This window comes from Suncus etruscus, chromosome X (assembly GCF_024139225.1).
Source record: "Suncus etruscus isolate mSunEtr1 chromosome X, mSunEtr1.pri.cur, whole genome shotgun sequence".
NCBI lineage: Eukaryota > Metazoa > Chordata > Mammalia > Eulipotyphla > Soricidae > Suncus > Suncus etruscus.
Genome location: NC_064868.1, coordinates 17214389 through 17240437, shown reverse-complemented (window position 1 = coordinate 17240437; position 26049 = coordinate 17214389). Strand labels below are relative to the sequence as shown.

The 26049-nt window shown below is 51.5% G+C and overlaps 1 protein-coding gene and 1 pseudogene across 1 annotated transcript in view; both read left to right on the top strand.

The window, feature by feature from the left end:
- The window catches only part of WWC3 (WWC family member 3), a 44133-nt gene that overhangs the window by 13599 nt on the left and 4485 nt on the right, over window positions 1–26049 (top strand). The window contains exons 4-18 of the mRNA XM_049766774.1: window positions 179–258; window positions 5746–5875; window positions 7180–7326; window positions 12559–12632; window positions 16023–16262; window positions 16533–16622; window positions 16998–17539; window positions 21386–21512; window positions 21601–21672; window positions 21788–21874; window positions 22508–22700; window positions 23450–23605; window positions 23795–23916; window positions 24168–24336; window positions 24774–24953. Coding sequence (XP_049622731.1) covers window positions 179–258; window positions 5746–5875; window positions 7180–7326; window positions 12559–12632; window positions 16023–16262; window positions 16533–16622; window positions 16998–17539; window positions 21386–21512; window positions 21601–21672; window positions 21788–21874; window positions 22508–22700; window positions 23450–23605; window positions 23795–23916; window positions 24168–24336; window positions 24774–24953 — 2409 coding nt within the window. The remainder of the gene's footprint in view (window positions 1–178; window positions 259–5745; window positions 5876–7179; window positions 7327–12558; window positions 12633–16022; window positions 16263–16532; window positions 16623–16997; window positions 17540–21385; window positions 21513–21600; window positions 21673–21787; window positions 21875–22507; window positions 22701–23449; window positions 23606–23794; window positions 23917–24167; window positions 24337–24773; window positions 24954–26049) is intronic.
- Window positions 25337–25479, top strand: LOC125999886 (uncharacterized; annotated as a pseudogene).

Here is a 26049-nt window from a genome sequence, read left to right as displayed (position 1 = left end):
AACAAGTTCGGGAAAAGTGCATCATTGCCACTTCCTCCAGGGGGCCAGCGTAGCTGTGAGGGACCCCAATTCTTGCTCCTAAGCCAGACGCACCCCATGGAGTCCAAGGGGGAGAGTGGACTTCTGTGGATTGGAGCTCCTCTAAAACAACTGGAGAAACCATGTAATTTGTCTTTAGCTTTCCAGATTAAAACGAGAGCTGACCCAGATGAAGCAAGAACTTCAGTACAAGGAAAAGGGGGTGGAGACCCTACAAGAGTGAGTACCTCAGCGTCTCATCATCCTCTAAGTGGAAATGCTTGGGAAACAAGACCTGTATTTTGTATTTCTGTACATTCTCAAGAGCTGCCCAAGATACACACGGCCACCAAAATGACAATTCCAGTTGTGCTATTTGCAGTTTCTCCAGTTTTGATCCTAAGAGTTCCGTTTTAGGGCCCGAGTGAGAGTACAGCTGGGAAGGCTGACCTGGGTTCACCTCACGGCGCCATGTAGGGTCCCCTGAGCTCGCTGGGAATGGTCCCTAAGCACAAAGTCAGACCTGAACATGGCTGGGTTTGCCCCCGCCCCCGACAAAAAGAAATAAAAAGTTCCATTGTTTCATTGTAACTTAGGGAAATGCATGGCACCTGTATCCTAGTTCTTCCTCCCCATTACCACCTCCAAAATGCTTGGGGCTGGTGTAGACTTTTCCCACATGATTCTTACTGACATTTGGGGCCTAATGGATCTCTGTAGTGAGACTCTCCTCTGCTTCATAGGTGGTTCATTATTTTATCATCATCATCATCATCATCATCATCATCATCATCATCATCATCAATTTGGCTTTTGGGCCATACCTGGTGATGCTTAGGGCTTCCTCCTGGTCTCAGCATTCGAGATCACTCCTGCCTGTCTTAGGGACCCTGTGGGATGCTGGGAATCGAAGCATTGAAATGCCTTCCCCACTGCACTATGGCTCCCTTGTTTTCTTTTTTTATCTTCCTTACTGAGGATCAAACCTGGGACCTTACCCAGGCAAGGCCTGCATCACCACTGATGCATCCCCTAAGCCTATCTGGAGGTTCCATAGCAAATCTGAGGTGCCCATCTCTGGGGACCCAGACTCCAATGCCCCCTGCTTTCTGAGGGCAGTCAGTGAGCTGGCACAGCCTCTACCTCTCAGAGTAGGGTAGTTTCTTGTAGGGGAACCCCACCTGCACCAAGGGAAGATTCTCAGGGGGTGCTGCATGTCCTGATATGGAGACAGCTTTGCCAGGTGGGACAGCTGATGATTGAACATGCTAGAAAATACGATGTGCCAGGTGTTGAGGTGATGGAGCAAAGCCTTACAAGGACAGAGAATCATTTCTTATAGTCCAAGTCAGGTCAAGATTAGGAAAAGGGGGCACAAGTGTCTCCAGGGGTGTTGGCAAAAGAGGCAGAAGGTGGCTTTGGGAGAGAGTGTGCCTGTGCCATGGGGGGCACTTCAGGCACACAGCTAGCTGGGTTGCCTGCTCCTTTCCTTACCGCCCACATGCCACAGTTGTAGCCACAGTTATTCTGCCCCTGCCAGTCTGTGGGGACCTCACCCTCTCCGCAGGAGGCTGGGGAGGGACCCTGATGAAGTTTCTGGACCTGCCCTTCATCCTGAAGGAGTTGTTCCAGCTTGGCAGAGCTAGGCAGCTTGGATTGATTTTTTAAATTTATTTATTTACTGTTTTGGCCTCACACCCAGCGAGGCTCTGGGCTTAGTCCTGGCTGTGTGCTCAGGGATCCCTCCTGTGGTGTTGGAGGACTCTATGGGATACCTGGGATAGAACCCAGGTTGGCCCTGTGCAAGGCCTAGTGCCCTCCCCAAGGCAGCATTTCCCATAGTCTGTGTTGATGGACTGTCCTGGCCGCCCAGGTTGGAGAGAGCGCTGTGGTGCTCCTGCCAGGTGATCGGGCCAGGCATGTGTGTGTGTGTTTGTTTCCAAGGCAAAAGGCACCGGAACGTCCCTGTGGGCTAAACCAGCTGCACTTGAGCTGGAAGCTCCTTAAAGTTCTGGTTTTAGCAATGGGCTTTTTCCATTTTTGTCGACTCATGCCAAATTGAACAGACTCTTTGGCAAACCTTTTTTGTGAGCCTTGAAGATTGGTTTGGCCCCATTGTCCTGACTTCTTGCAGCACAGCAGGTAATGCATAAAGCAGCCGGCCCAGAGATCCTGATGGGCACTGAGTTAGGTCAGATGCCTTTCTTCCTTCCCAGAATATCTGCTGGATTCTTTTTCAGAGCACCTCACCGGAGTTTGGCTGCATATAATGTTGTAGGCCTCACTTGTTTATCTTGGTGAACCTCCTGGCTAGCAAGGAAATCCATCATTATGCTCTGATCCAAGTGAGGTAAAAAGGGCCTTTTGTATTTTTGGAGGCCTATGCATGTTGTGAATTTCTGGAGAGGAGGAACTGGCCACGCACACAGTCTCGGGTTCGTGATAGAATGAGTCTGCGCCCATGGCTGACACAGAAACTCATAATATTGGCAATTGTCAAACAGCCAAAAGGGGGAACACAGGAGCCCCCTTGGCCCCCACCCCACACAGCAGCCCATTTGCATTTGACTATTCCCCTACCCCATTCCCCCCCCCCCAGCACCCTCAACTCATTTTGTTTCACTGAAGCAAAGCCTGGAGTCATGTTGAAGCGATGAACATCTCTCCTGGAGTCCTGGATTTCTCTGGAAAGCTTCACCCCACGAAGTTTTCTTGTTTCTCTGGTTGATCTGGATCCAGATTCCATGAGCATTGGGGCACTATGTTTATTGCTCTCTGTTACTCCCCTCTTTCTCTACACCACTCCAACAGCTGATCGGTTGAAGAGTTGAATTTTTTGTCCCTAGAATTTTCCTGATAGTGCTTCTACTGCCTGTGAGTGGCGTCGCGCCTGTCTCCTGCATCCCTTTCCCAAGCTTGGGTTCTCTCTTTCTTAGCTGGTTATTCATGAGCTGAGGCATTTCACCATCACAGGAGGAGCCCTCTAGTAGCTTTGCTGCTCTGAGGGCAGTGCTTAGGTCCTGTGATTCCCATGCTGCATGCCGCCACCAAGGGCCCTGCCAACACATGCTGGCAGGCTCTTGCCTTCCTGCCAGTCTCACGGGTGAGCGTTAGTATCTGAGGAGAATTTGAATTTGCATTTCTCTTAAGGCTCTGCTGCCATCCCCTCTGGAAGCTCTTGTGGAAGCGGGGAAGGTCTAGAGCTTTATGCATGTAGCAGGCCCTGAGCATGACAATAGGTCTGGAGCTGTTCACTCTGGTGCTCAGTAGTGAACTTTAGGATGCCTGCGGAGCTGTCCTGCAACCAGGAAGTTTGTCCCATGTTGCCTCACCCCAAATTTCCTGTGCCTCATGTTATCAATGTTATCTCTGTTCTGAAGTTTCCAGTGTTCTGCTGTTGGTCCCAGAGGCTTTGAGGAAGGCTGTCTTGACCCCTGTGTATTCCCACAGTTCTGTGATCATATCTGTCTGCCCCTCACACTTACTTTTTTAAACATTTTGGGCCATACTTGGCAGTTCTCAGGGGTTACTTCTGGCTGTAAGCTCAGGAATTCCTCCTGGCTGACTCAGGAGACCCTATGGAATGCCAGACACTGAACCCGGGCTGGCTGTATGCAAGGCAAATGTCCTTCCCACTGTGCTATCGCTCCAGCTCCTGGCCCTCACACCTTTAACCTTTCCTTTTCCATTCTTGCAAACACAAACTTCCGAGGGAACAGAAGGGGGACATGGCAGATTGGGGGTGCTGACTGAATCAGGTGAGGGTGCCCAATCCCTACACGCACCCCTAGACACTAACTGCAACTCCTTTGGCAGAGTGAAGGTGGTTACATGCGGCCTGGCTTTGTGCTTCTCTGGCATTAGCCCTGAATTTCCACTGTGAAGGATCTGGTGCCTTTTCCCTCGAGGGTTGATGGGGTGGTCTCCTGGCCCAGTTTTTCTGAGGACCGCTCTGAGACTGCCAACGTCCGTTCCCCAGACACCATGTCTGCCATACTGAGGCCCCCTGGGGTCTGGGCAGCCATAGATCCTGCTTCTTTACTTTCACCATGGGTATCTTTGTCAGTAATGGGTCCTCTGCTATGTTTGTTCAGTGTGGTTTTCTGGAAAAAGATGTGTTGTGCAGTGCACATAGGGGCTGCTTACTGGCTGCTCAGGACAAGTCAACCTTTCCAGGTCTGACTGTCTCTGGCATGGAAGTGGGGAATCCCTCTTGCACTGGCTGCTTATGCAGCAGAGGGAGTTGGTTTATGGCATCAAGGGCAATACATCGGGAGGTTGGTCTCTGAGCGGAAGGGACACTGTTAGGACACTGTTAGGCAGGTGAGTGTTGCATATGCACTTCCTTGGCCTGGCATCTCTGCCTTGCATTGTACTCTTAGTTCCCAGTGGGGCTACTCAAACAGTATTTCTGGAATTACATGGAATGAACAGCCCCAGTGAAGAGCCAGCCTGGACCCTGAGTGAGAACAGCCCATTTCCTTGGTCTTCCAAGGAAGGCATTCCCGAGTTTAGAGCATTGTACTGCTGATTCTTTGGGCCATTAGCAGAGGGTCGAGTTGGGGACAATTGTAGTGATTCTAGAATATCCACCAGCATCTAATACCGCTGGCCTGCTGGAAGGAAGGACAGACCACTCACTTTCATCTGTGGGCTTGGCAGGCATCCACATACCTGCTCCACCTTCTGGACTCCATGAAGGAACCAAGATCAGTTGGTCTCAAGTGGGACCCTTCTATATAGAAGAGGACTGGGGAGCAATTTTCTTTTTTGGGGGGCCAGATCTGGTTGTTTTTGGGGGCTGCTCACCTGATTCTCCTGGCAGTGCTCACGGGACAACATGGTGCCAGGGATTAAACCTGGGCCTCCCGCATGCCAGGGCCTCTTCCAAAGGGTGCTGGTATCTGATTCACCTCCAGTGTTGAGGTATTTTTTCTTTTGGCCACATCCAGTAATGTTCAGGTCTCACTCCTGCCTCTTCACTCAGGGATCACTCCTGGTGGTGCTCCAGAGACCTTGTTGGATGCTGGGGATTGAACCCAGGTCAATGCATGCAAGGCAAGCATTCTTCCTACTGTGCTATCTATCCAGACCCAGTCTGTACTAACTTTTATCTAGAGCTGCCCTAGAGTGTGGTGGATTTCTCTTGTCATTATCTCCCATGAGTGAGCAGAATCAGTCCATGCTGAACTGCCAGATTCCCGATATACTGGCCAAGTGCTTCCCGTCTATGTTCTGGTGTAGATCTGAGGGCAGTGAGGGTCAGAGAGAGAAGTGACTTCTTTCTGTGGACTTTCCCAGGCCAGGATGCTTTTGTAAACAAGCAGTCTGGGAACTTGGGCTGGCTCTGAAGGTTTGGATGGGTAGCCCGTTTAGAAGCAAAACCTGTGTACGGCCAGGTGTCAGGTGGAGCGAACTGTTTTGGGAAGGTTGGAGCCATGTCTGTCCAGTGTAGTGTCCTCCCCACTGCCCAGAGCCGGGCATGCCCTGGAGCAGATGGAGCCAGCTGCCAGCCAGACTCTGGCGCCGCTGTCTTCCGCCAGAAGGGCCCACTTGGCAGACTCTGTCTCTTTCCCCAAAACCTGCTTGAATCTTCTCCACTGGTGTAGGCTGGGCCCCTGAGTGTCACTATTTCTTAACTTCCTTGGAAGCCATCCAATTCCTTGTCTCGTAGAATGTCAATGATCTTGAGTCAATGAGTGATGCGGAGCTTTCTCTTTTAACCAGGATTGACCGTAAGATGTCCAATGCGCATACCAACTACAAGGTGGATGAGGCCCAGGCCATCATGAGCGAGCTGCGGACCATCAAGAAGGCCATCTGGACAGGCGAGAAGGAGCGACGAGACCTGATGCAGGTAGAGGGCTTAGCATGTCTTCTGGAGACTGCACCCAGAGCCTTAGTGCTGGTGTTAACTCATCTATGGGGTTATGTGTGTGGAATGAGTATGTAAATGGACATATTTCTAAGTATATATATTGGTCTCCGGGGCGGCCATAACCAAGTGCCACATGTCAGATGAGACTTTTCTGCTCTCAGATCTCTGGATAAGGTGTTTCATATTCCTTTCAAAGGCCCAACGGAGGTGTCTTCCTCATCTCTGCCCTTGTTCCAGTGGCTGCTAGTAGTGTCCAGCATGACTTGGCTTGTAGGCACGTCACTACTGTCTGTGTCTTAGACGTTGCTTGCTTGGTGTGCTTCCTATTCTGTCTAAAGTTTCCTCTCTGCAGGACTTCAGCCATTGTATAGAAATCTATGCTAATCCACCCACCATGCACTTCACTCACCTCATTTCATCTGCAGAGACCCTATGTCCCAGTCAGCTAATGTTTGCCTGACCCTGGGCTTGGTTCAGGCTCTGTCTCTCTGGACGGTGTAATTTAAGCCCCTAGCAGGGGCAATTCAGTCATTGTTCAGGTGTCAGGATCTTGAACCACTTGGTGCCACTGCCCTGTTCCTCCCTCCCTGAATGTGGGCTTCTTGTGTGAGTAGCTCTAGTATCTCTGCAGACAAATAAGTGTCCCAATATACTTCCAGCTGCCTTGCACACAATCAGGCTATTGGCCTGTTGCTTTGTCCACGTCTCTTCATGACGCAGCTGCATGTCAGTGACAAAGTTTTATGCAGCTTTCAGGGCCTTTATTTTTGGGGATCCTCACGTGCCTCTGCTTTCTGTTCTTTGCTGAGGAAGCTGAGTTGTAGATGGCCTGCATGTTTCCAGCATGAATGTGCATGGTGTAGTGATGCAAAGTAGTAGCTACTGTGTGGCTGGGGTGGGGGAAATGACACCCCTATGCTGTACTCTCTTTGTACCTTTGAGTTGTTGGGTTCAGAGATCCAAAAGCACTGTATCCCCCAGACTGATGCATATTCTCCTCAAAGCTTCTGGACCCTTCCATGAGTACTTCCCATGGTACCTTTCACCCCCTCATCCTGGTCACCTCCCTTTTACCTTTCACTTCTGTGTGTTTGGTTTTGGGGGGAGGGAAAGCTGCTTTTTTTCTTTCAGGAAAACACTAAGGTCTTAATTTAAACACACACACAGCAGTGAAAAATGGTCCCCACAATCGTGGGTTTTATTCCTTTGCTGCCATGCAATGTTTAATTGAGACAATTCTTCCCCCTCGCCCCCTCCACTGCCCTTACCCCCCTGTCTTGCAGAGCCTGGCCAAGCTGAGCGAAAGCTTCAAGGACAGCTGCTCCCTCAGTGATGCCCCGCAGGAGTGGCCTCAGGGGCCCAGCGGGCCCAGTGAGGCTTTTCCTCAGCAGCTCTGCGATGCAGCCTCGCAGACCGACATCATTGGCGAGGTACGGCAGCCCCAAAGGGACGCCACTGTCCCAGCCCCCAGATCTCAGCCACCTCTAGTGCCCCGTTGTGTCTTCAGGGCCATGTAGGCTGCATCCCATTTGCAGGGCCCATATTGTCAGTCATGGTGGCAGTGAGCTAGGATGTGACAGAATGGTTCAGCACTCTCTCATTGGCCCTCTAAGTCTTAAAACATCTAGACTCCTTTGCATGTTGGAGACAGACACCCAACTTTGCAGGTCACGGCTCAACTAGCTTTTGCTGTATAGATCCCAAGAGTAAAGATTTGAGGATGGAACTGATTCTTCTAAGAGCATGGCAGGAAATAGACTTGAACTTAGATGAATTTTGTTGGGGTCTTAGGTGAGTTTCATGACGCCCCTTAAAGTGCATAAAACCTTGGGTTAACCCTGGATACACAGTTGGCTGCCATCATGTGAAGCTAGGGTTGGTAACTATTGACAGATGCTGCTATGGCAATGCCACTGTGGCGAGAATGGCACAGTGGTGCCTACTGAGCCAAGGAAGCACTGGGGAAAGGCTATGTGGGGGCTACTGAGTCAAGGTGACAAGAGTCGCATGCAAAATATCCTCCCACACAAAGCAAATAATCAACAAAAAAAAGAAAGGGGAAAAAAGACATGGACAAAATGTCTGGGTTTGAAATAGCTGAAATTTGGAAACTGGCCAATAGTGACCCTTTGAGCAGAGAGTAATATGGTATCCAACTACCATTCCTGTCTTGCGTGGCCTGGAACAGTCCTGAGTGTGACTGTACCCTCGTTCTCACACATGGGCATAAAGAAGATTCTGCAAGGGAAAAAATGTCTTAAGAGGGAAGGCTCGGGGTACCTTGATAACTCATTCCTGTTTAACATGAGGATGCTATTGGGAGGCATAACAGACCAAGGTGGGATCAAAGGTTGTCTAGTGATTTGGGTACAACTTTCTTTTTCTTTTTCTTTTTCTTTTTCTTTTCCTTTTTCCTTTTTTCCTTTCCTTTCCTTTCCTTTCCTTTCCTTTCCTTTCCTTTCCTTTCCTTTCCTTTCCTTTCCTTTCCTTTCCTTTCCTTTCCTTTCCTTTCCTCCTTTCCTTTCCTCCTTTCCTTTCCTTTCCTTTCCTTTCCTTTCCTTTCCTCCTTTCCTTTCCTTTCCTTTCCTTTCCTTTCCTTTCCTTTCCTTTCCTTTCCTTTCCTTTCCTTTCCTTTCCTTTCCTCTCCTTTCCTCTCCTTTCCTCTCCTTTCCTCTCCTTTCCTCCCCTTTCCCCTTTCCTCTCCTCTCCTCTCCTTTCCTTTCCTTTCCTTTCCTTTCCTTTCCTTTCCTTTCCTTTCCTTTCCTTTCCTTTCCTTTCCTTTCCTTTCCTTTCCTTTCCTTTCCTTTCCTTTCCTTTCCTTTCCTTTCCTTTCCTTTCCTTCCTTTCCTTTCCTTTCCTTTCCTTTCCTTTCCTTTCCTTTTCCTTTCCTTTCCTTTCCTTTCCTTTCCTTTCCTTTCCTTTCCTTTCCTTCCCTCCCTTTCCCTTTTCCCTTTCCCTTTCCCTTTCCCTTTTCTTTTCTTTTCTTTTTTTTTTTTTTTTTTTGGTTTTGGTTTTTGGGTCACACCTCGCAGCACTCAGGAGTTACTCCTGACTCTGTGCTCAGAAATCGCTCCTGGTAGGCTCGGGGACCATATGGGATGCCGGGATTTGAACCACCATCCTTCTGCATGCAAGGCAAACGCCCTACCTCCATGCTATTCTCTCCGGCCCACAACTTCCTTTTTTAAGAAAAACTATTTGTTATTTTATATTTATTAATTTTTTGTTGGGAGGCCATAACTGGTGCTTCTCAGGGGTTACTTCTGACTCTGCATCAGAAACTGCTCCTGGAGGCTCAGGGGGCTATATCGGATGCCAGGGATTGAACCCAGGTTGTTCCAGGCCCCTGGGTACAACTTTCTCTCAGTGTTTCTTCCTTGTTTGTCAAGTGGAAAGGTGACTGATTATGCTGAGATGTCACCAGTGCTAACTTGCTATTTCTTGGGAACTCTTGTTCATTCCCAGGACCCCAAGCTCCCTGGCTGGCTACTCCATTGAAATAACAGTTGCCCTTTCCCTTTGGCACTCTAGCAGGGGTGAAGACCCCAGATAACTGAGGGTTTGAACAGGCCTCACTGATCTCAAAGCCCTGGTCTTTTTGCTCTTTTATCTTTCAAAGGAGGAGCAAGTATCTGTGGGTGTTGCTCAATAAAACCTCAATAAACCTCACTCCTGTTTATGATCTCACAATTAAACTGTGGGTCAGGAGCCTGTGCGCCTCAGTCCTGGGAACTCTCACAGTGTTGCAGTCAGGGTGTGAGTCAAGGCTGTGGTCTTGTCTGAGGGCTTGACTGGGAAAGGATCCCCTTCTGAGCACCCCAGATCACTGGCAGGAGTGGGCTATGAGTTTTGCTTCAAAGCACTTTTCTTCATCAAATGTGAAGTGGGGGCTGGAGTGATAGCACAGCAGTAGGGCGTTTGCCTTGCACATGGCTGATCTGGGACAAACATAGATTCAAGCCCCAGCATCCCATATGGTTCCCTAAGCCTGCTAGGAGAGATTTCTGAGTGCAGAGCCAGGTGTGGCCCCAAAACCATCACCAACAAAAAGATGTAAAATAGAAGGTCTCCTCACAAGATAGAAGCCACTGTCTTTGAGAACTCCATCATAAAATGGCATTTGTGAGTGGGGTCATTGTCAGTGTCACCCTGTCCACTTAGTTCTCACCGAGTATGTATTGATGAGAGTCAGGCTTTTTGAATGTAGACCCAGGAGAAATGCGTAAGCGTCAGCATGGACTTGAGAAGCATGTACTAGATGGCAACATTTGCTGTAGGATTTTTCTCTGCTCATGCATATATCTCTTTTGTTCTCAAGGTAAGGAATCAAAGCCTAGACTAGAGGCCTAGAAATAAGGTTTAAGATCTTAAAGAGCTTTAAGAAGTGACACTTGAGGGCCTGAGTGATAGTGCTGTGGATAGGATGCTTGCCTCGCATGTGACTGACCTATAGCATCCCCTAAACTCTGCCAGGAGTGATCCTTGTGGTTTGAGCCAGGAATAACCCCTGCATACCAGCTGGTGTGGCCCTAAAACCAACAACCAACCAACCAACCAACCAACCAACCAACCAACCAACCAACCAACCAAAGAAACAGAAACAGCATTTACTGGTGTTTGGAGTTTTGATTTTGGATCACATCCAGCAATGCACAGGGGTTAGGCCATCTGGGGTTCTGGAGATGGAATCTAGGTTGGCCCAAGTGGAAGGCCAGCTCCCTAACAGCTGTATTATTGCTCCAGCCCCTCATAGTTAACTGGCATTAAGAGGCCACTATGATGTTTGTAATTCAGTGAGAAAGAACTCATTCCAGTGTCATTTCTGGAGGGTGACACTGAAGCCTAAATCCTGACATCAGCACAGAGAGGGTCTTTGGATGGGGCTGTTGCCATTTGTAATATTAGCTGCCCCCACCAGTGGAGAATGCTCAGCCCCTCCCTCCATCTGGCTATTCATGGAAAAACAGGTCAAGATCTTCCCGCCTGCTATAAAGATTTTCAAAAATTCATCACTTATCACTGCAGTAGAATATTTTAAAATATTTGTAGATGTGAGAGTCTTCCCTCCCCTCCCCTTCCCTTCCCTCCCCTTCCCTCCCCTGCCCTCCCCTCCCTTCCCTATCCCTTTTTTGTCACACCCTACTGAAGCACTCAGGGGTTACTCCTGGTTCCATGCTCAGAAATCGCTTCTGGCAGGCGCTTCTGGCAGGCTTGGGGGACCATATGGGATGCCGGGATTCGAACCACTATCCTTCAGCATCTAAGGCAACCCCCTACTGCTGCGCTCTCTTTCCAGCCTTTCTTTCTTTCTTTCTTTCTTTCTTTCTTTTTCTTTCTTTCTTTTCTTTCTTTCTTTTCTTTCTTTTTTCTTTCTTTCTTTCTTTTTCTTTTTCTTCTTTCTTTCTTTCTTTCTTTCTTTCTTTCTTTCTTTCTTTCTTTCTTTCTTTCTTTCTTTCTTTCTTCTTCTTCTTTCTTTCTTTCTTTCTTTCTTCCTTCCTCCTTCCTCCTTCCTTCCTTCCTTCCTTCCTTCCTTCCTTCCTTCCTTCCTTCCTCCTTCCTTCCTTCCTTCCTTCCTTCCTTCCTTCCTTCCTTCCTTCCTTCCTTCCTTCCTTTCTCTCGTTCTTTCGTTCTTTCTTTAGTTCTTTCTTTCCCCTCCCTTTCCTTCCCTCACTCCTTCCTTTCTTTACCTTCCTTTCCTTCTTTCCATCCCTCCTTTCTTCCTTTTTATTTCTTTCTCTTTCCTTCTTTCCCTCCCTCCCTCCCTCCCTCCCTCCCTCCCTCCCTCCCTCCCTCTCTTCCTTCCTTCCTGGTGTCAGGGGCATACCTGGCCCAGGAGTTACTTCTGGCTCTACACTTGAGAATTCTACTCCTGGCAGTGCTCAGCAGACCATATAGGGTGCCAGTAATCGAGACTGGATTGGCAGTGTTCAAAGCAAGTGTCCTACCTGCTAAGCTACCACTCTGAGCCTGTGTAGAGGTTCTTGAAAGAAAGAACTAAACATCTCAGAGGCAGTAGGTCACACCAACCCACAGGCTCAGGGTTCCGGATCCAGAGCTGTTTGTCCTTAAGAAAGCCAAGAAAGTTACAACTACAGACTATATAGGAGCCACAGAGATAGCACAGCAGGGAACATGCTTTCCTTGTACATGGCTAACCTGGGTTTGAATCCTGGCAACCCCATAGGGTTCTCTGAGGAATGATTCCTGAGCACAGAGTCAAGAGTCAGCACTGGGCACTGCTCGGTTTGACCCCCAAATCCACAGAACCATCCAGGTCTGTGTAGGTGGTTGTGTATGGGTTGGTGACAAACACTGCTGACTCTCTGAGGGTGTGCTTCAGCCCATGGCCTACCAGGACCCTCTCCTTGGCTAGGGTTCACCTCAACAACATGATTTGGTACATCCCGAGGACACGAAATGATATGCAATGACATCTCCTGTTTCTTCCCCCCAACCTTTGCCATGTGGGGATGGCAAGAATTAAGGAGTCTTTGCACATGGAGGGGGTGAAGCTTTGTGCTCCCCAGATTCACACAGCACCGTGGCCCACAGGGAAGCAATAAACACCAAAAACTTCCACTTGCTGAAGCTTAGATAGATTTTTTAAAAAAATGTTTCTAATACGGGTTTCCCTTTTTGTTTCCCCTTTCTGTTCTGGAAAGTTCATCTTTGATGATAAAACCAGACTTGTGGACCGAGTCCGGCTTAATTGGCAGTATGAGGAAGCCCGGAAGAGGTAAGGAGTGCCTGGGGTCCAGCAATGGGGAACACAATTTGTGTGTGTGTGTGTGTGTGTGTGTGTGTGTGTGTGTGTGCGCGTGTGTGTGTGTGTGTGCGCGCGCGCATGTCTGTGTGCTGTTCCTGGGAAACTGTGTGGGGCCAGTTCCATGTGAGCATGGCAGAAGGGCACACTTTAAAAGCTGGACTTCTCCTGCTTTCCTAGCAGTGGGGGGTGGTGGCCATGGAGTGGCCGTGGTCCAGTGTCCCCCCACCATGTCCTCACCGCTATCATTCCTTGCTGCACCACTCTGAGGACAGAGCCCAGAGGCATGGCCTTTGGCTTATGAGATGGTTTAGTGAGGGTAGAAGTCTGGCCTGGCCTCTCCTCACGGCTGGCACAGCATCATGTTGGCATATTTCGGTTCCTTCCCTAGCTCTCCTGGCATCTTTTTCTGCTTTTCAACATTTTGATTGTGATTTTCAGTTTGGTTTGAGCTCATGGCTGACTCCTGATCTGTGCTCAGTGATTATTTCTGGTGGGCTTAGGGGACCATATCGAATGCTGAGTTCTGTTGGGCAGAATGTAGAGAAGAGGAAAGAGTGGTGGTTTGTTCTGGATTGTTTTCATCATCATCATCATCATCATCATCATCATCATCATCATCATCATCACAAACAACCTAGGAATCTTTGGTTGTTTTGGGCCATAGCCAGTGGTGCTCAGGGGTGATTCCTGGCACTGCACTCAGAGGTTTCTCTTGGTAGAGCTCAGGGGACCTTATGGGGTGCCAGGGATTGAGCCAGGATTGTTTTTGTATAAGGCAAGTGCTATTTTTGTGCTATCGCTGTGCTATTTCTCTGGCCCCACAAAAACGAGTTTGAACAAAACCCAGTTGTCAAGGACCTGATTTCCTTCTCTGGTTTCAAATAATACCCACTTTTCCAAGAAGCTCTGGAGTGCCCATGATAGCGTGTACCCCAACAGAGTAGGGGTCTGCTCTGTAGGCCAGCAGCATGGTCTGGAGAAGGCCTGGCACTGGCGCCAACAGACATTCTTTCAGAAACGTTGGTTGTCTGGGACAGACAGACAGACGCATCTGCCCATGAGCCCTGCTGAGAACAGGTGCCAGCCAGCCTTGTGCCATGGGGCCAGAACAGGCATTTTCTGGGACAGGCCTGGATGCTTCTGGATTTCTTTGAGCTGTGGGGTGCACGTGCAGCTATTTGCGTCACAGGCAGAGTGAATGGCCACAGAGCCTCCCCCCATGCACACACACCGGAATGCACTGTAAAACAGCAGCGTATGCCCAGGGTTCCGCTTGGCCCCTGACAGCTTTTCCAGACCACCTGCAGGAAGGCAGCGCCTGGCTGTCCATGTCCCCGCTATGGCCTGTCCCTGGCCTGCTGTCTCTGCCGGACTGTCACTGCCCTTTGATCTTGGGCCCCTAGACATTTCTCTAGCCGCAGGGAGCGGATGTCTGCAGACACTTTACTGGGCCTGTGGGCCTGTGGCCTTGTGTCCTGTTTTTGTCATTTCATTGTTTTCTTGTCCTTCTGATGGTGGCTGTCGCTTGAGATTTTCCTGGAGTAGCATAGAGTCACCCGCTGCCCTCAGCATCCGGGTCTTTGTAGGACTTGGCTTCCGGTCTCCTCATGGAGGAACCCTGCCGTGCATAGGGTCCAGCCTGGAGGTACCTGCACAGAAAACTGGGTGCTCCAGTCTTTCAAGCTGTCTTCCCAGCCACTTAAGTAGAATCTTGATCCTCATACATACATACCACTTAGAAAATTCTCGAATTGGGCCTGCTAGGCTGGGTGTTTTCATGGTCCTGGTCAGCCCAAGTGAAAAATACTGAAGACTCAGTGAATTTGCTTGTTGCGTGTGGTTTTTCATCTGTCACCTCTCCCCTTTGGTTGGTCTCCATCTGTGGGAGAATATTCAAGAAGTTTCATTGGGTAGAATTCATGACTTGGCGCTGATTTCCAAGCTTGCCTGAGCTTTGGCATGAGACTGACCCCAGAGAGGTGCGAGTTTGGGGACCATTGAGCCCATCTGCTGATTAATTTACTTGCTAACCCGCACCTTTCTGGGCAATTACTTTTAAAGTCCGAGAAGAACCTGTCTCAGGAAACTGGATGTTCAGCTATTTTCTCTGCCCTCTTGGGGAGCTGCGTGTGAGTGGGGCTCATTCCACTGGAATTGGGGCACAGGCCTTCCTCTTCCTGAGTGTGGCTTTTTCATGGGTGGTGGCCTTGACTGTGTAGGGAGTGGGTGCCACCCCGGCCAGGCACCCTGAATCTGGCCTCCAAACACTGGGCTCCCCTGCTCCAGTTTCCCATTCCCAGTGCCCAGACTCACTGATGAAACATCTTATTGCCACCCCCCATAGTAGGTGAGTGGAAAATCACCTCACATGCTGTATCTCCAACCCCAGGTGAACGAGTCTAAAGCAGAGTCCCTGCACAAAATAATCCAGACCAGGCTGAGGGGGTATAGTCTGGCAATCTTCTACCTCATCTCGAGAGCCAGATGCCTACCAGAACTGTTGTTTTTTTTTTGTTTGTTTGTTTTTTTGTTTTTGTTTTTCAGCCATACCTGGCAGCACTTAGGGATTACTCCTAGCTCTACATTCAGAAATTGTTCCTGGTAGGCTTGGGGGACCATATGGGATGTCAGGAATCAAGCCTGGTCCGTCCCAGGTTGGATGCTTGCACGGCAAATGCCCTACCACTGTGCTATTGCTCCAGCCCCAGAACTGTTGTTTTTATTGAGTACAGAGACACCACCCCCTCCCCCCGGATGGGGGAGCAAGAACAGAGTAAGGGCAGATAGCTTAGGCTATCTGAGCCTGTCCTGCCCAGTTTTACATATATGACAATGTCTGTTTTGGGGTAAAACCAAGTTGTATACAAGCAGATACAAAGAAACCAGGGATGATCTTTGTTTTGGGTGAAATCAAGTTGTAGTCTAATAGGTAAGTCTGAGGTGCTTGTCGGTGACCCCACTCTCAGGCCTTCACTCTCCAATATACTCCAGAGCAGGCCCAGAGCAAGGCATGTGGGCAGCTCTGAATCTCGATGCTGGGGACAGGGGATGGGCAGAAGAGAGCACTCGCCAAGTGTGGCAAGTACAGCTGTCATCCCTTGGGAACTCTGGTTTCTGTGCCACAGCAAGGCACCTGGCCGGGTGGAGTGTGGCCGTGGCTTTGAGAGGTGCCTGCTGTGGTCTCTGTGGCCCAGAGTCTGTCAGGCTGTGGAGGTAACTGCCAGGTCTGCCTTCCTGGCCCTTTGCATCGGCCTCACCCATGGTGCTGAGTGCAGCTTTGTGTTGCTCGCTGATGGCGTGTGTCGGCGCACTTGTAGACAGCTCTGTGCAGTTTATGACGTGTGTGTCTCTCCTTGGCAGGGTCTGTGCCATCCAGCAGCAGCTGGCCCAGCTGGAGAGTGAGTCTTGGCCGGGTTTGGCTGAGGCTGACAAGGATCGGCAGCAGCTAGTGACGGAAAAGGAGGCGCTGCTCCAGGAACTTCTGCAGGCCCCGCAGCGCCAGCCGCCGGAGGCCCAGGGCCGCCTGCAGGATGAGCGGCGGCGCCTGGAGGATGAGATCCAGCGGGCACGTGTCGCAGCCATACAGAGCACCCCAGAAAGGTATGTATGTGCCCTTTAGGGCAGGAGATGGTTCTGGGGCTTGGGAACTTGGGGATCCATGCAGACACCCCAGCAATGCTTCTCTCATCCCGTGTCTTTCTGTGTACCCATTGGCCACCTGGCCAACTACTCTCCCACCTGATGCCACCACCCACCTGCCAGCTGAGATATATCCCCCACTCCCCTGCACCCACCCATGTACCCAGCCATTCCTGCCTACCTCAGTGCCGGGCAGTTGCAGGTAGGCTGACAGCGGCTCTGCCCTTGCAGGGTCGCGCTCCAGGAGAAGAGGAGCCGTCTCCTGGCGCAGCTGGAAGAAGCCACGCGCCTGACCTCGTACCTGCAGTCACAGTTGAGGAGGTGGGTACTGTGCAGGGCAACTTGGTCCCTAGTGGTCCAACGGGGGCCGGGTGGCCACAGGCCCTTCTGCCTGGGCTGGGGATGCTATACTTTGGGGACGAGCTGGACGAGCTGCTCCGGAAAGGGATCAGCAGCCGGTGGAGCCTGAATGGGACAAGTCCAGAGTCAGTGATCACTGGGCCTTTGTTGTTTCTTTCACAAAAGTCTGGATGAGTGTGTGTGCATGTGCATTTGTGTACATGTGTGTGCCCCTCCCTGTGTGTGCCTGAGCTTGAACATGTTCATTTGGGGAGGGAATGAGCCTGCAGAAAGTGCCCAACCTCTACACCCTGGGAGGAGATGGCCTTCCTAAAGGCAGGGTTGCTCTCATTTCAGCCTGTCTGCCAGCACCCTGACAGTGTCATCCGGGAGCAGCCGGGGGTCCCTGGCTTCCAGCCGTGGCTCCCTGGCCTCCAGCCGCGGCTCCTTGAGCTCTGTCAGCTTCACTGACATTTATGGGCTCCCGCAGTATGACAAGCCGGACGCCGAGGCCAGCCAGCTGCTGCGCTTTGACCTGGTCCCGCTGGATGCATTGGCACGTGATGGCCCTGTGTGCCCGCAGCGCCACTCCCTAGACACCCCACAGTCCCTGGCATCGCTGTCCTCGCGTTCCTCCCTGTCCTCCCTCTCACCCCCCAGCTCCCCCCTGGACACGGCCTTCTTCCCCACCTCACGAGATTCACCCTTGGCCTCAGTGGCAGATGGTTTCGAGGTGCCCAGCCTGGGTGCTCTAGACAGACTGCGGGCTCAGGCGTCTGCTTTGGGGGATGAAGACCCCCAGGGCCCCACATCTCTGCAGCCATCTGCAGCCCCCAGAGAAGGGGATGGACCTCTTGAGCGCGGAGCCCCAGGGACTACCCCAAGTCCCATGGGTACGAGTAAGTAACTGGAGGACTGTGGATTTCGGATTCTGGGACATGGAGCAAGCGCATGCAGGGAAGCCCTTTTCAGATGGGGGTGCTGTGGTCGTCAAGACCCCTCTGTGAGTCATCTGGGATGACTCATGGAAAATGAGAAGAAGCACTGAGGTGATTTGGGCTGGGAGTTGACTTGGGCTGAAGAGACCACTAGCTCCACAGGAGTGCCAAGTTCCATCCACTGGGAGCACTACCCTGAGCATTGTCTCTGGGAGTACTTCCAGAACTGCCTTGTGTGGCCCAAATGGGAAAGAACCACCAAGCATCACCCCTAAGAGGATCATCTAGGCTTCTACCTTCAGAGGTTAAGAGGAATGTTCCAGGGTCTCCCTGAAACACCGGGATTGCTCTTTGCCAGCTCACTGAGTGCCCCAAGTCGGCGACTGTGCCCAACTCTTCCCTAGCCCCAAGGAAATCTGGGTTTCCCTTGTGCCTTCATTTCTTCATCTGTCTCCAGAGGGGTTTCAAGGACAGTCTATCCCCAAGTAGAAATGAAAAGAAGTGGCAGGATTTTCAGTGTGCTCTTAACTTTATTTTCTACCAGTTCACTTTTCTCATCTGCATAACCCTAACCTGACTCTGTCCTTGGACCGGCTTGGTCTTGGCTTGTTTGTTGTTCAGGGAGGTAGATCTGGGATTCATTAATATGCATCCAACTCTGTAAATATGCCTCAGAAATTTTTTCAGTATCCCCAGGTACGTTTTTGTTGTTGTTTGGGGCCACACCCGGCAGTGCTCAGGGGTTACTCCTGGCTCTGCGCTCAGAAATCCCAGGTACTTGTAAAAATAATTAATGTTACCTGAAATCACTTTGTTTTCTTCATATACAAAGAGATTCATTTGTTCATTATTCTCTTTTCCACCGGAGAAAGGAAAATACAGAATAAGAATTTCATAGCTTTCATTGCCAAGCTTACTGTTCTCAGTCCTTTTATTGTGTGTGACCCCTTTACTTCAAAGGTTGAGAATGAGTATCGATCAGATTAGACAGAAAGGTGTCGTAGGGCCAGTGTGGGATGGGAAATAGTTGAATTAATTTCCTGTCCTAATTCTTTCAGTCCCTCCCCTATAGCCAACATAGTCAAGTTCAAACGTTTGCTTTGGGAGGTATTTGTTTATATTGTGGTCTAAGAGTGCCACCTGGTGGCAGATTCTTAGTGATGTCCAACACTGTCTTTCTGTATTTGTGGTAAACACTGCCATCTTGTGGTAGATGCGTAGATTACAGTTGATTGTTTTTCTTTCTTTCTTTCTTTCTTTCTTTCTTTCTTTCTTTCTTTCTTTCTTTCTTTCTTCTTTCTTTCTTTCCTTTCTTCTTTTCTTTCTTTCTTTCTTTCTTTCTTTCTTTCTTCTTCCTTCCTTCCTTCTCTCCTTCCTTCCTCCTTCCTTCCTTCCTTCCTTCCTTCCTTCCTTTCTTTCTCTCCTTTCTTCCTCTCCTTTCTTTCTTTCTTTCTTCCTCTCCTTTCTTTCTTCCTCTCCTTTCTTTCTTTCTTTCTTTCTTTCTTCTTTCTTTTCTTCCTTTCTTCTTTCTTTCTTCTTCTTTCTTTTTCTTTTCCTTTCTTTCTTTCTTTCTTTCTTTCTTTTTCTTCTTTCTTTCTTTCTTTCTTTCTTTCTTTCTTTCTTTCTTCTTTCTTTCTTTCTCTCTCTCTCTTTCTTTCTTGTTTGTTTGTTTTGGGTCACACCCGGTGGTGCTCACGGGTTACTCCTGGCTGTCTGCTCAGAAATAGCTCCTGGCAGGCACGGGGGACCATATGGGACACCGGGATTCGAACCAACCACCTTTGGTCCTGGATCGGCTGCTTGCAAGGCAAACACCTCTGTGCTATCTCTCCGGGCCCTGTTTTATTTCTTTACAAATTTGGAATAATTATTTCTGTGAATGAGTCTTAGTGGATGTTCCCAGGACCCTAGGTTGGAAAACTTGTTTCACGCATGCACACAAGGCGATTTTCCTTTTCCACCCGATTCTTTTGAGACCCCCTGAGCCTGGAGTCGTCATAACTTTAGAAGTTTGACACAAATATTAGCTCTCATCAAGCTCCCTGCCCCTCATATAAGACTTAAGGTCACATAGTTCCCCCCAACTTTCTAGTCTAGCCATGATCATTCTGGTCTAATTTCATCTCAAGCATATTTCAGCATGATCAAATTTTATTCATTTTAATAAAATATTACAATATATATATATTGTTTCAGTGCCAAACATGGTGTGGCTCAGGGGCCACTCCTATCTCTGCACTCAGAGATCACTCTTGGCCATGCTCAGGTATTGAGCTTGGGCCAGCCTCTTGCAAGGCAAATTTATTTTGTTTTGTTTTGGGGCCATAGCCAGAGGTGCTCAGGGCTTCTGGCCCTGCACTCCAGGTGCTCAGGAGACCATACAGGATACCAGGGATTGAACCCAGCTTGGCTGCTTGCAAGGCAAGTGGTCTACCTGCTGTTCTATCACTCAAAATCATCATGAGAAAACTTTAATAAGATAATATTTAAAATTGCCCAAACCTTTCTAAGCCAAAGCTCTGAAGCACAGCTTCTTCCATGGTCTTTTATTTAAATCCCGAAGTTATTCCTGCCTCTGCACTCAGAAATTACTCTTGGCAGGCTCTAAGAACCCTATGGGATGTTGGGGATTGAACTTGGGTCAGCTACGTGCAAGACAAGCATCCTCCCTGTTGTGCTAGGTTTGACTCTATTTAAGTAGATGGCCTAGCAAGAGAACTTTGGCTGTTCCGTTAGCTCTGTGTTTAAAATTGCTCACTGAAATGTCGTTGTCTTTTCACTTTGTCCTTTTCTTGATCTCTTTTCTCATGCGGCACCACAGAAACATGCATTAGTGTAAGTGACCTTGGGGTTCCCCCCCCACCTTGTGGGCAGGCTGTGTCCCACACAGGAGGTGTGTGTTGGGTGCTCGGGGCAGTCGGGTGGGGGGATCAGTCATCCCCACTGTACTGGAGCCTAACTCAGACTATCCATATGGCCATGACCTGCGTAATTGGGCACCTTCTAGCTTTTGAACATGGCCGCAGGCAGCGTTGTCAGGTGGCATCAATGTCTCTGGTCTCAGTGTCTTTGTCTCTCTAAGAAGTTTGGTTCTCTGACTTCATTGGCAATGCTCCCTGGCTACCTGGCACTTGCTGCAGGGCCACATGGACTCAGTTGTGCTTCTGGCCACTTTCATAGAACTTAAGTATCACTGAGGGTGTCCCTATATCATTGCTGGTAGGAGGTACTGTGAAGTTCTTCCCCACAGAAACTGGAGGATCCAGGCGGGGCCTTTGCTGGGGGATCCAGGCAGCAAACTGAGCACCTGTATCTGCAACTTTGCAACTTGGGGGGGTGGGGGGTGGGGTGGAGCATCACTGCATCCGGCCATCAAAGAATCCACTAGTTCTGTTGGTGATTGCCAGGGGTGGGCTAGGACACATACCCCCCCCCCCCCGGCTTTGGGCCACCCCTGGGAAGGCAACACCCAGCAGATGCTTGTAGGCATCACAGACGGGCACATTTGCAAGTCTGGGTGAGCAGAGAGGCACTGGCCAGTTGGCAAGTTTGATGTCGCTTTGGGGAGGCTACTCTGGTTTTGGGGTGTGGATAGGGGGTCTGAGCCTGGAGGGGGACAGGAAGGAGGCAGGGTGTCTCAGAAAGCGGCTCCAGGCACCTTGTGGTCTTCGTTGCTCAGTGGCAGGTGTTCCCCGATTACCCAGAGGGGAGGGCACTTTTTCTGGGGGCCCTGCTCTGGGGCACAACTGCTGTGTGCAGGACACCTGATGTAGCACTAGTGTCCGACCCTGACCCTCTGTCTTTTAGGCACCACGGTGACCCTCCGAGGGGACACTTCCCGGCGGCTGGAGAGGAGGGCACGCCGCAGCTCTGCCTGCCCGTCTGAGCACTCCCTGGCCAGCGACAGTGGTGTCTTCGAGCCGCCATCCAGGAGGTCAGGGGGCCCACTCCCCACCCTGGGTGCTGTGGCCCTGCTCTCGGGCACCTGGGGGTGACTGGGTGTCTCTCGCCCCATTGCTCAGGAGCGAGGATGCTGAAGAGGCCAAGCGCCAGGCTGCAGTGCATGAGGGGCCCCAGATCCACGTGGGGTTTCTGTGAGTAGGCGAGGCAATGTGGAGCTGTGGGAAGGACTCCCGCCCCATCAGCTTCAGGGCGGCCTGGGCACCTGGGAACTTTCCTGTGAGCACCGTGTGTGGGTCCTGTTTGCAGACACGACAGTGCCAACCAGTGTCTCCTGGTGAATGTGCTTCAGCTGAAGAACCTGGAGCGGCTGCTTGCCCCTGATGAGTGCAAAATGTGAGTCTGCATCCCGCTTGTTTGAGGGTGGGGTCCTCCCGGAAGTACCCTGACCAGGACTCAGCTTTTCCTGTTTGGACTGTGTTTTGGGACCACACCCACCTGTGTTCAAGAATCCTCACCTGGTGGTGCTTGGGGGACCCTATGGGATGCCGGGGATTGAACCCAGGCTGCTAGTGTGTGCTAGGCAGATGCCCTCCCTGCTGTGCTATTGCAGTGGCCCGAGCTTTTTGTGTTTTTGTCCCTCCCCAGCACTCAGAGGTTCCTCTTGGCTCTGTACTCAGGGCTTGGTCCTGCTGGGGTTCGATGCCTGGAGCCAGTTTTGGCCAGGTGCGAGGCCAGCTCTGTCCCTAGTCCCACCCCTTGAGCCCCAGAAAATAATCTGGTGTCATGATGAGCCAGAGAAGGGTGGCCTCTGGAAATGCTTTTCTAGATGAGTCTTCTGGGGCCTTCCAGCTGCCCGGCTTTCAATGCCCAAGTCTACCCCAGCACCCTAAATGCAGGCCGGGCCAGAAGCAGGGTTGGGCCTGGGGTACAGCTGTGCTGGGTTTGGGGATGAGCAATCGCCCTATGCTCCAGCCTGAGGAAGGGCCTGACCCTGAGCTGCGGGTCCCTTGTCTGCCTCGGCTACAGCCAAATTCGCGTCTACCTGCCCCCGATGGATGGCAGTGCGCCCAGCACCTACTGCTCCCGCCCCGTGGAGTGCCAGCCGCCGCTGCTGTTCAACGAGCTCTTCCGAATCCCGGTGCCTGCAGGCAGTGCAGCCCTGACGTTGCTGCAGCTCTATGTGTGCTCCCTGGGCCCGCAGCTACAGGAGGAGCTGCTGGTAGGTGCCCTGAGCCTGGGCGCCGTTTCCACGGCCAGTCCTGCCTCCACCCCTCTCGCCTCTTCCTGGTCCTGCTTTGCTTCCTCCTCCCGAGCCATGGACACCCTTGGCAGTCTAGTAGGATGCTGCCTCCAGAAGGGAAGATGTTTGCCCTTGAACGAAATGCCCTCAGCCAATCCAGCACTCGTGGGGCTTCTTCCCATATCACCCATTTTCCCAGGAACAAAGCAGGGTTGACCGTCCAGTCCATGACACACCTCAAGACCATATGGTCCTAGGAGCATCCAAAGGCTGGGTCCCCTCTTGGAAACAAAGGTGTTTGCATGGCCAAAAGTGACTTGAACTCAGCCACATCCCAAAGCTGAAGTGGTCCTGGAAACACTAGCCCAGGCAGCATTTCTGGACTGATAGGGCTTGGGGGTGGGTTCAGCTTCCCAGATACACCGCTCAGGAGTGGATCCTGAGCCCCCAGACCCTTTCTTAGCTGCCAGATCAGCCTTGGAAGCCAGAGTGCTTTCTGTCGACTTGGTCCCAACCTTGTGTTTTGAGCATTCTCACAAGAGTCTGAGTCCCACAGACAGTGGGGATTTGGGGCACAGTGGTCAGTGCTCCAGTCCAGCCCTTCTCTGCCTTTCTTCCTCTGCAAGCCCTTTGGGAGCCCTGGGGACTACTTCCAGAGCACCTTCATGTCCCAGACCCCGCTGGGTGTGGGATACATCTCTGACTCCCCTTCATTCGAAATTGTTCAGGGCATCGCACAAATCAACCTGGCCGAGTCAGACACATCCAGTGACATGCAGCTGTGCTGGCGGCCTGTCCAGGTCTTCGGCAGCCTTGAGCCACCCCGGCCGAGGGTCCCCGAGCGTACTGGGGACCCTGCACCTCCTGCTGCTGCCAATAAGCCGGTAGGTGGTGGCCTGGACATGTTATGAAGTACAGAGGTCATGCGGGGGAGGGGTGGGGCACTGTAGCCACCAGGCTACCGTGTGTGGAGACCAGTCAGCTGCAGGGGGACTGGAGTCTCCCCATGAGAGCACACTAGGCCACCCTCAGTTTGCAGAAACTTGCAGGTGCTCGTGTTTGTGTGTCCCCAGGATGCGGTGACAGAGCTGCTGGCCCGAACTACTGCACAGCTGCAGGCGGTGGAACGGGAGCTGGCCGAGGAGCGCCGGAAGCTGCAGTGCTCTGGGGAGCAGGCTGAGGCAGTGTCAGAGCGGTTAGTGTCCAGCAGGGCCTGCACACTGGCCCCCTTCTTCCTTCTGTCCCCAAGAGCTCCATTTGTGGGGCCCAAAACTTGTTGGGGCATATGCTTCTGGGCCTTTTTGGGGAGTCCCCAGGCACCCCAGGATTCCCAAGCTTGCTCTTAGGCCCTTCTGAAGCCACTCTGGGTTTTCGGGAGGGCAAGCATAGCTGGCAACCTGCTTGGGGCTCAGGAGACCCTTGTTGCAATGGCTTGGGGTCTTTCAGGAGCTGGCAGGCTGACTCAGTGGACAGTGGCTGTGGCAGCTGTGTGCAGACCAGTCCCCCGAACCCTGAGCCTTGCTGTGTGGGAGCTGATGCCGCCCCAACCCCCCCGGGGTTGGCCCTGCAGACTGACCTTTATAGCCTCAAGAATCTGCACCCACTGCCTCTGAAGGTAGGGACATCACGGGGTGCAGGGTGGCCTGTGCGCATGCCCCAAGCTGGGTGGAAGGATGGGGCAGTTCCGAGGTGGGTCTGATGGGCTGGTGAGTGGCACGGGCAGGAGGTATCTAACAGGTGGGTGGTGGGTGCTGCCCAGGAGGCATCTGATGGGCAGACTGGACTGAGAAGCGCAGTGCTGAGGGCTCCATCACGTTGGACAGGGCCCAGCGGGCACCCCAAGAAAGTCAGTGGCCCATATCAGGGCCCAACATGGCTCAGGGTATCCTGATCCCTATGTCTTAAGCCACCTGTGTTTGGGGCTCATTCCTGGCCCTGTGCTTAGGTCTCATTTCTCACAGGGCTCAGGGGATTATTTAAGGTGAAAGGCCAGCACCTGAACCCTTGTAGCCTTCCCATAATGCCTGCATCGTGATGGTGCCATCTCCATAGGTGGACCAGGGCACCAGCACGGAGGATCTCTTCCCCGATGGCCTCTTCCCAGACACCATGGTGGCAATGCCGAAGGAGCGGCTGGGCCGCAGGACCCGGGGGCCCCTGTTTGTCCGGAGCAGTACCATCGGCCGCTCTCAGACCTTCTCACCAGGGGCCCGGAATCAATATGTGTGCAGAGTAAGTGGGGGGGGGGTGCTCCGCCCAGTTGATGTCTGTTCTAAGGGGGATTGTCTAACATGCAGAGATGGAACAGGTTTCTGGGAACTGGGCCAGGCCATGCACAGGAGCTAAAGGACAAGGGCACTGGATTAGGTTATGTTTTGCAGGCACACCCAACAGTGTTTGCTGCTGCTCACTGCTCTGTTCTCAGAAGGCCATGCCGAAGCTTGTGTTCTGGCCGCAGAAACATCTATCTCCCTGACCCACAAGGACTTTTTCTTCTTTTAATTTGCTTTTGGGACCCCACCTGGGGATGCTCAGGGCACTGTGTGCTGATGGGGATCGAACCCAGGTCTCCTGCATCTCATGACCATCCCCAGGAATGGACAAGAAGTCTGGGGGACCCCCACACCACCTGTGGGCCAGAGGTTTTTAAAAAGCTTCCCCACTGGCTGTATAGAAAGAGGAGGTACAGTAAAGGCACCCCATATACACCTCAACACAGGCCCCTTGCCGGGTATGTATTGTGAATTGGGGGACAAAAAAAAAAAAAAAAAAAAAGCTTCCCAAGACGGGACTGCAGAGATAGCACAGTTGTAGGGTGTTTGTCTTCATGCAACTGATCCAGGACAGATGGTGCTTCGAATCCCGGCATCCCATATGGTCCCCTGTGCCTGCCAGGAGCTATTTTTGAGCACAGAGCCTAGAGTAACCCCTGAGCACTGCCGGGTGTGACTCCCTCCCCCCAAAAAGCCTCACAAGCTAGGGAGCAGCCCCAGGAGATGCTTGGGTTCCCAGGATACCCACAAGCCCTTCTTTTGCTGCTTGTGCTTTCTGGGACACTGGGTTCAGGACGTTGGGGATGCAGGTGTGCTCCCTGCAGTGGTGACATTGGCCCACATGGGCTCCAGTACCAGGGAGAATCTGGCTCAGAGCTAATGGCCAGCAGAGCTGACCTCTGACCTGGGCCTTATGAACTGGGGTTCACCAGAGAACTCTGGTTGCCTGGGGCTATGGTTGTTCCAAGTGTCGTCTGTAGGGGCACACTGCCAGGCCCCAAATTTCTTGTCTTGACCCTACTGCCAGGACAGTGAGGGTTCTGGCTTCTATACTG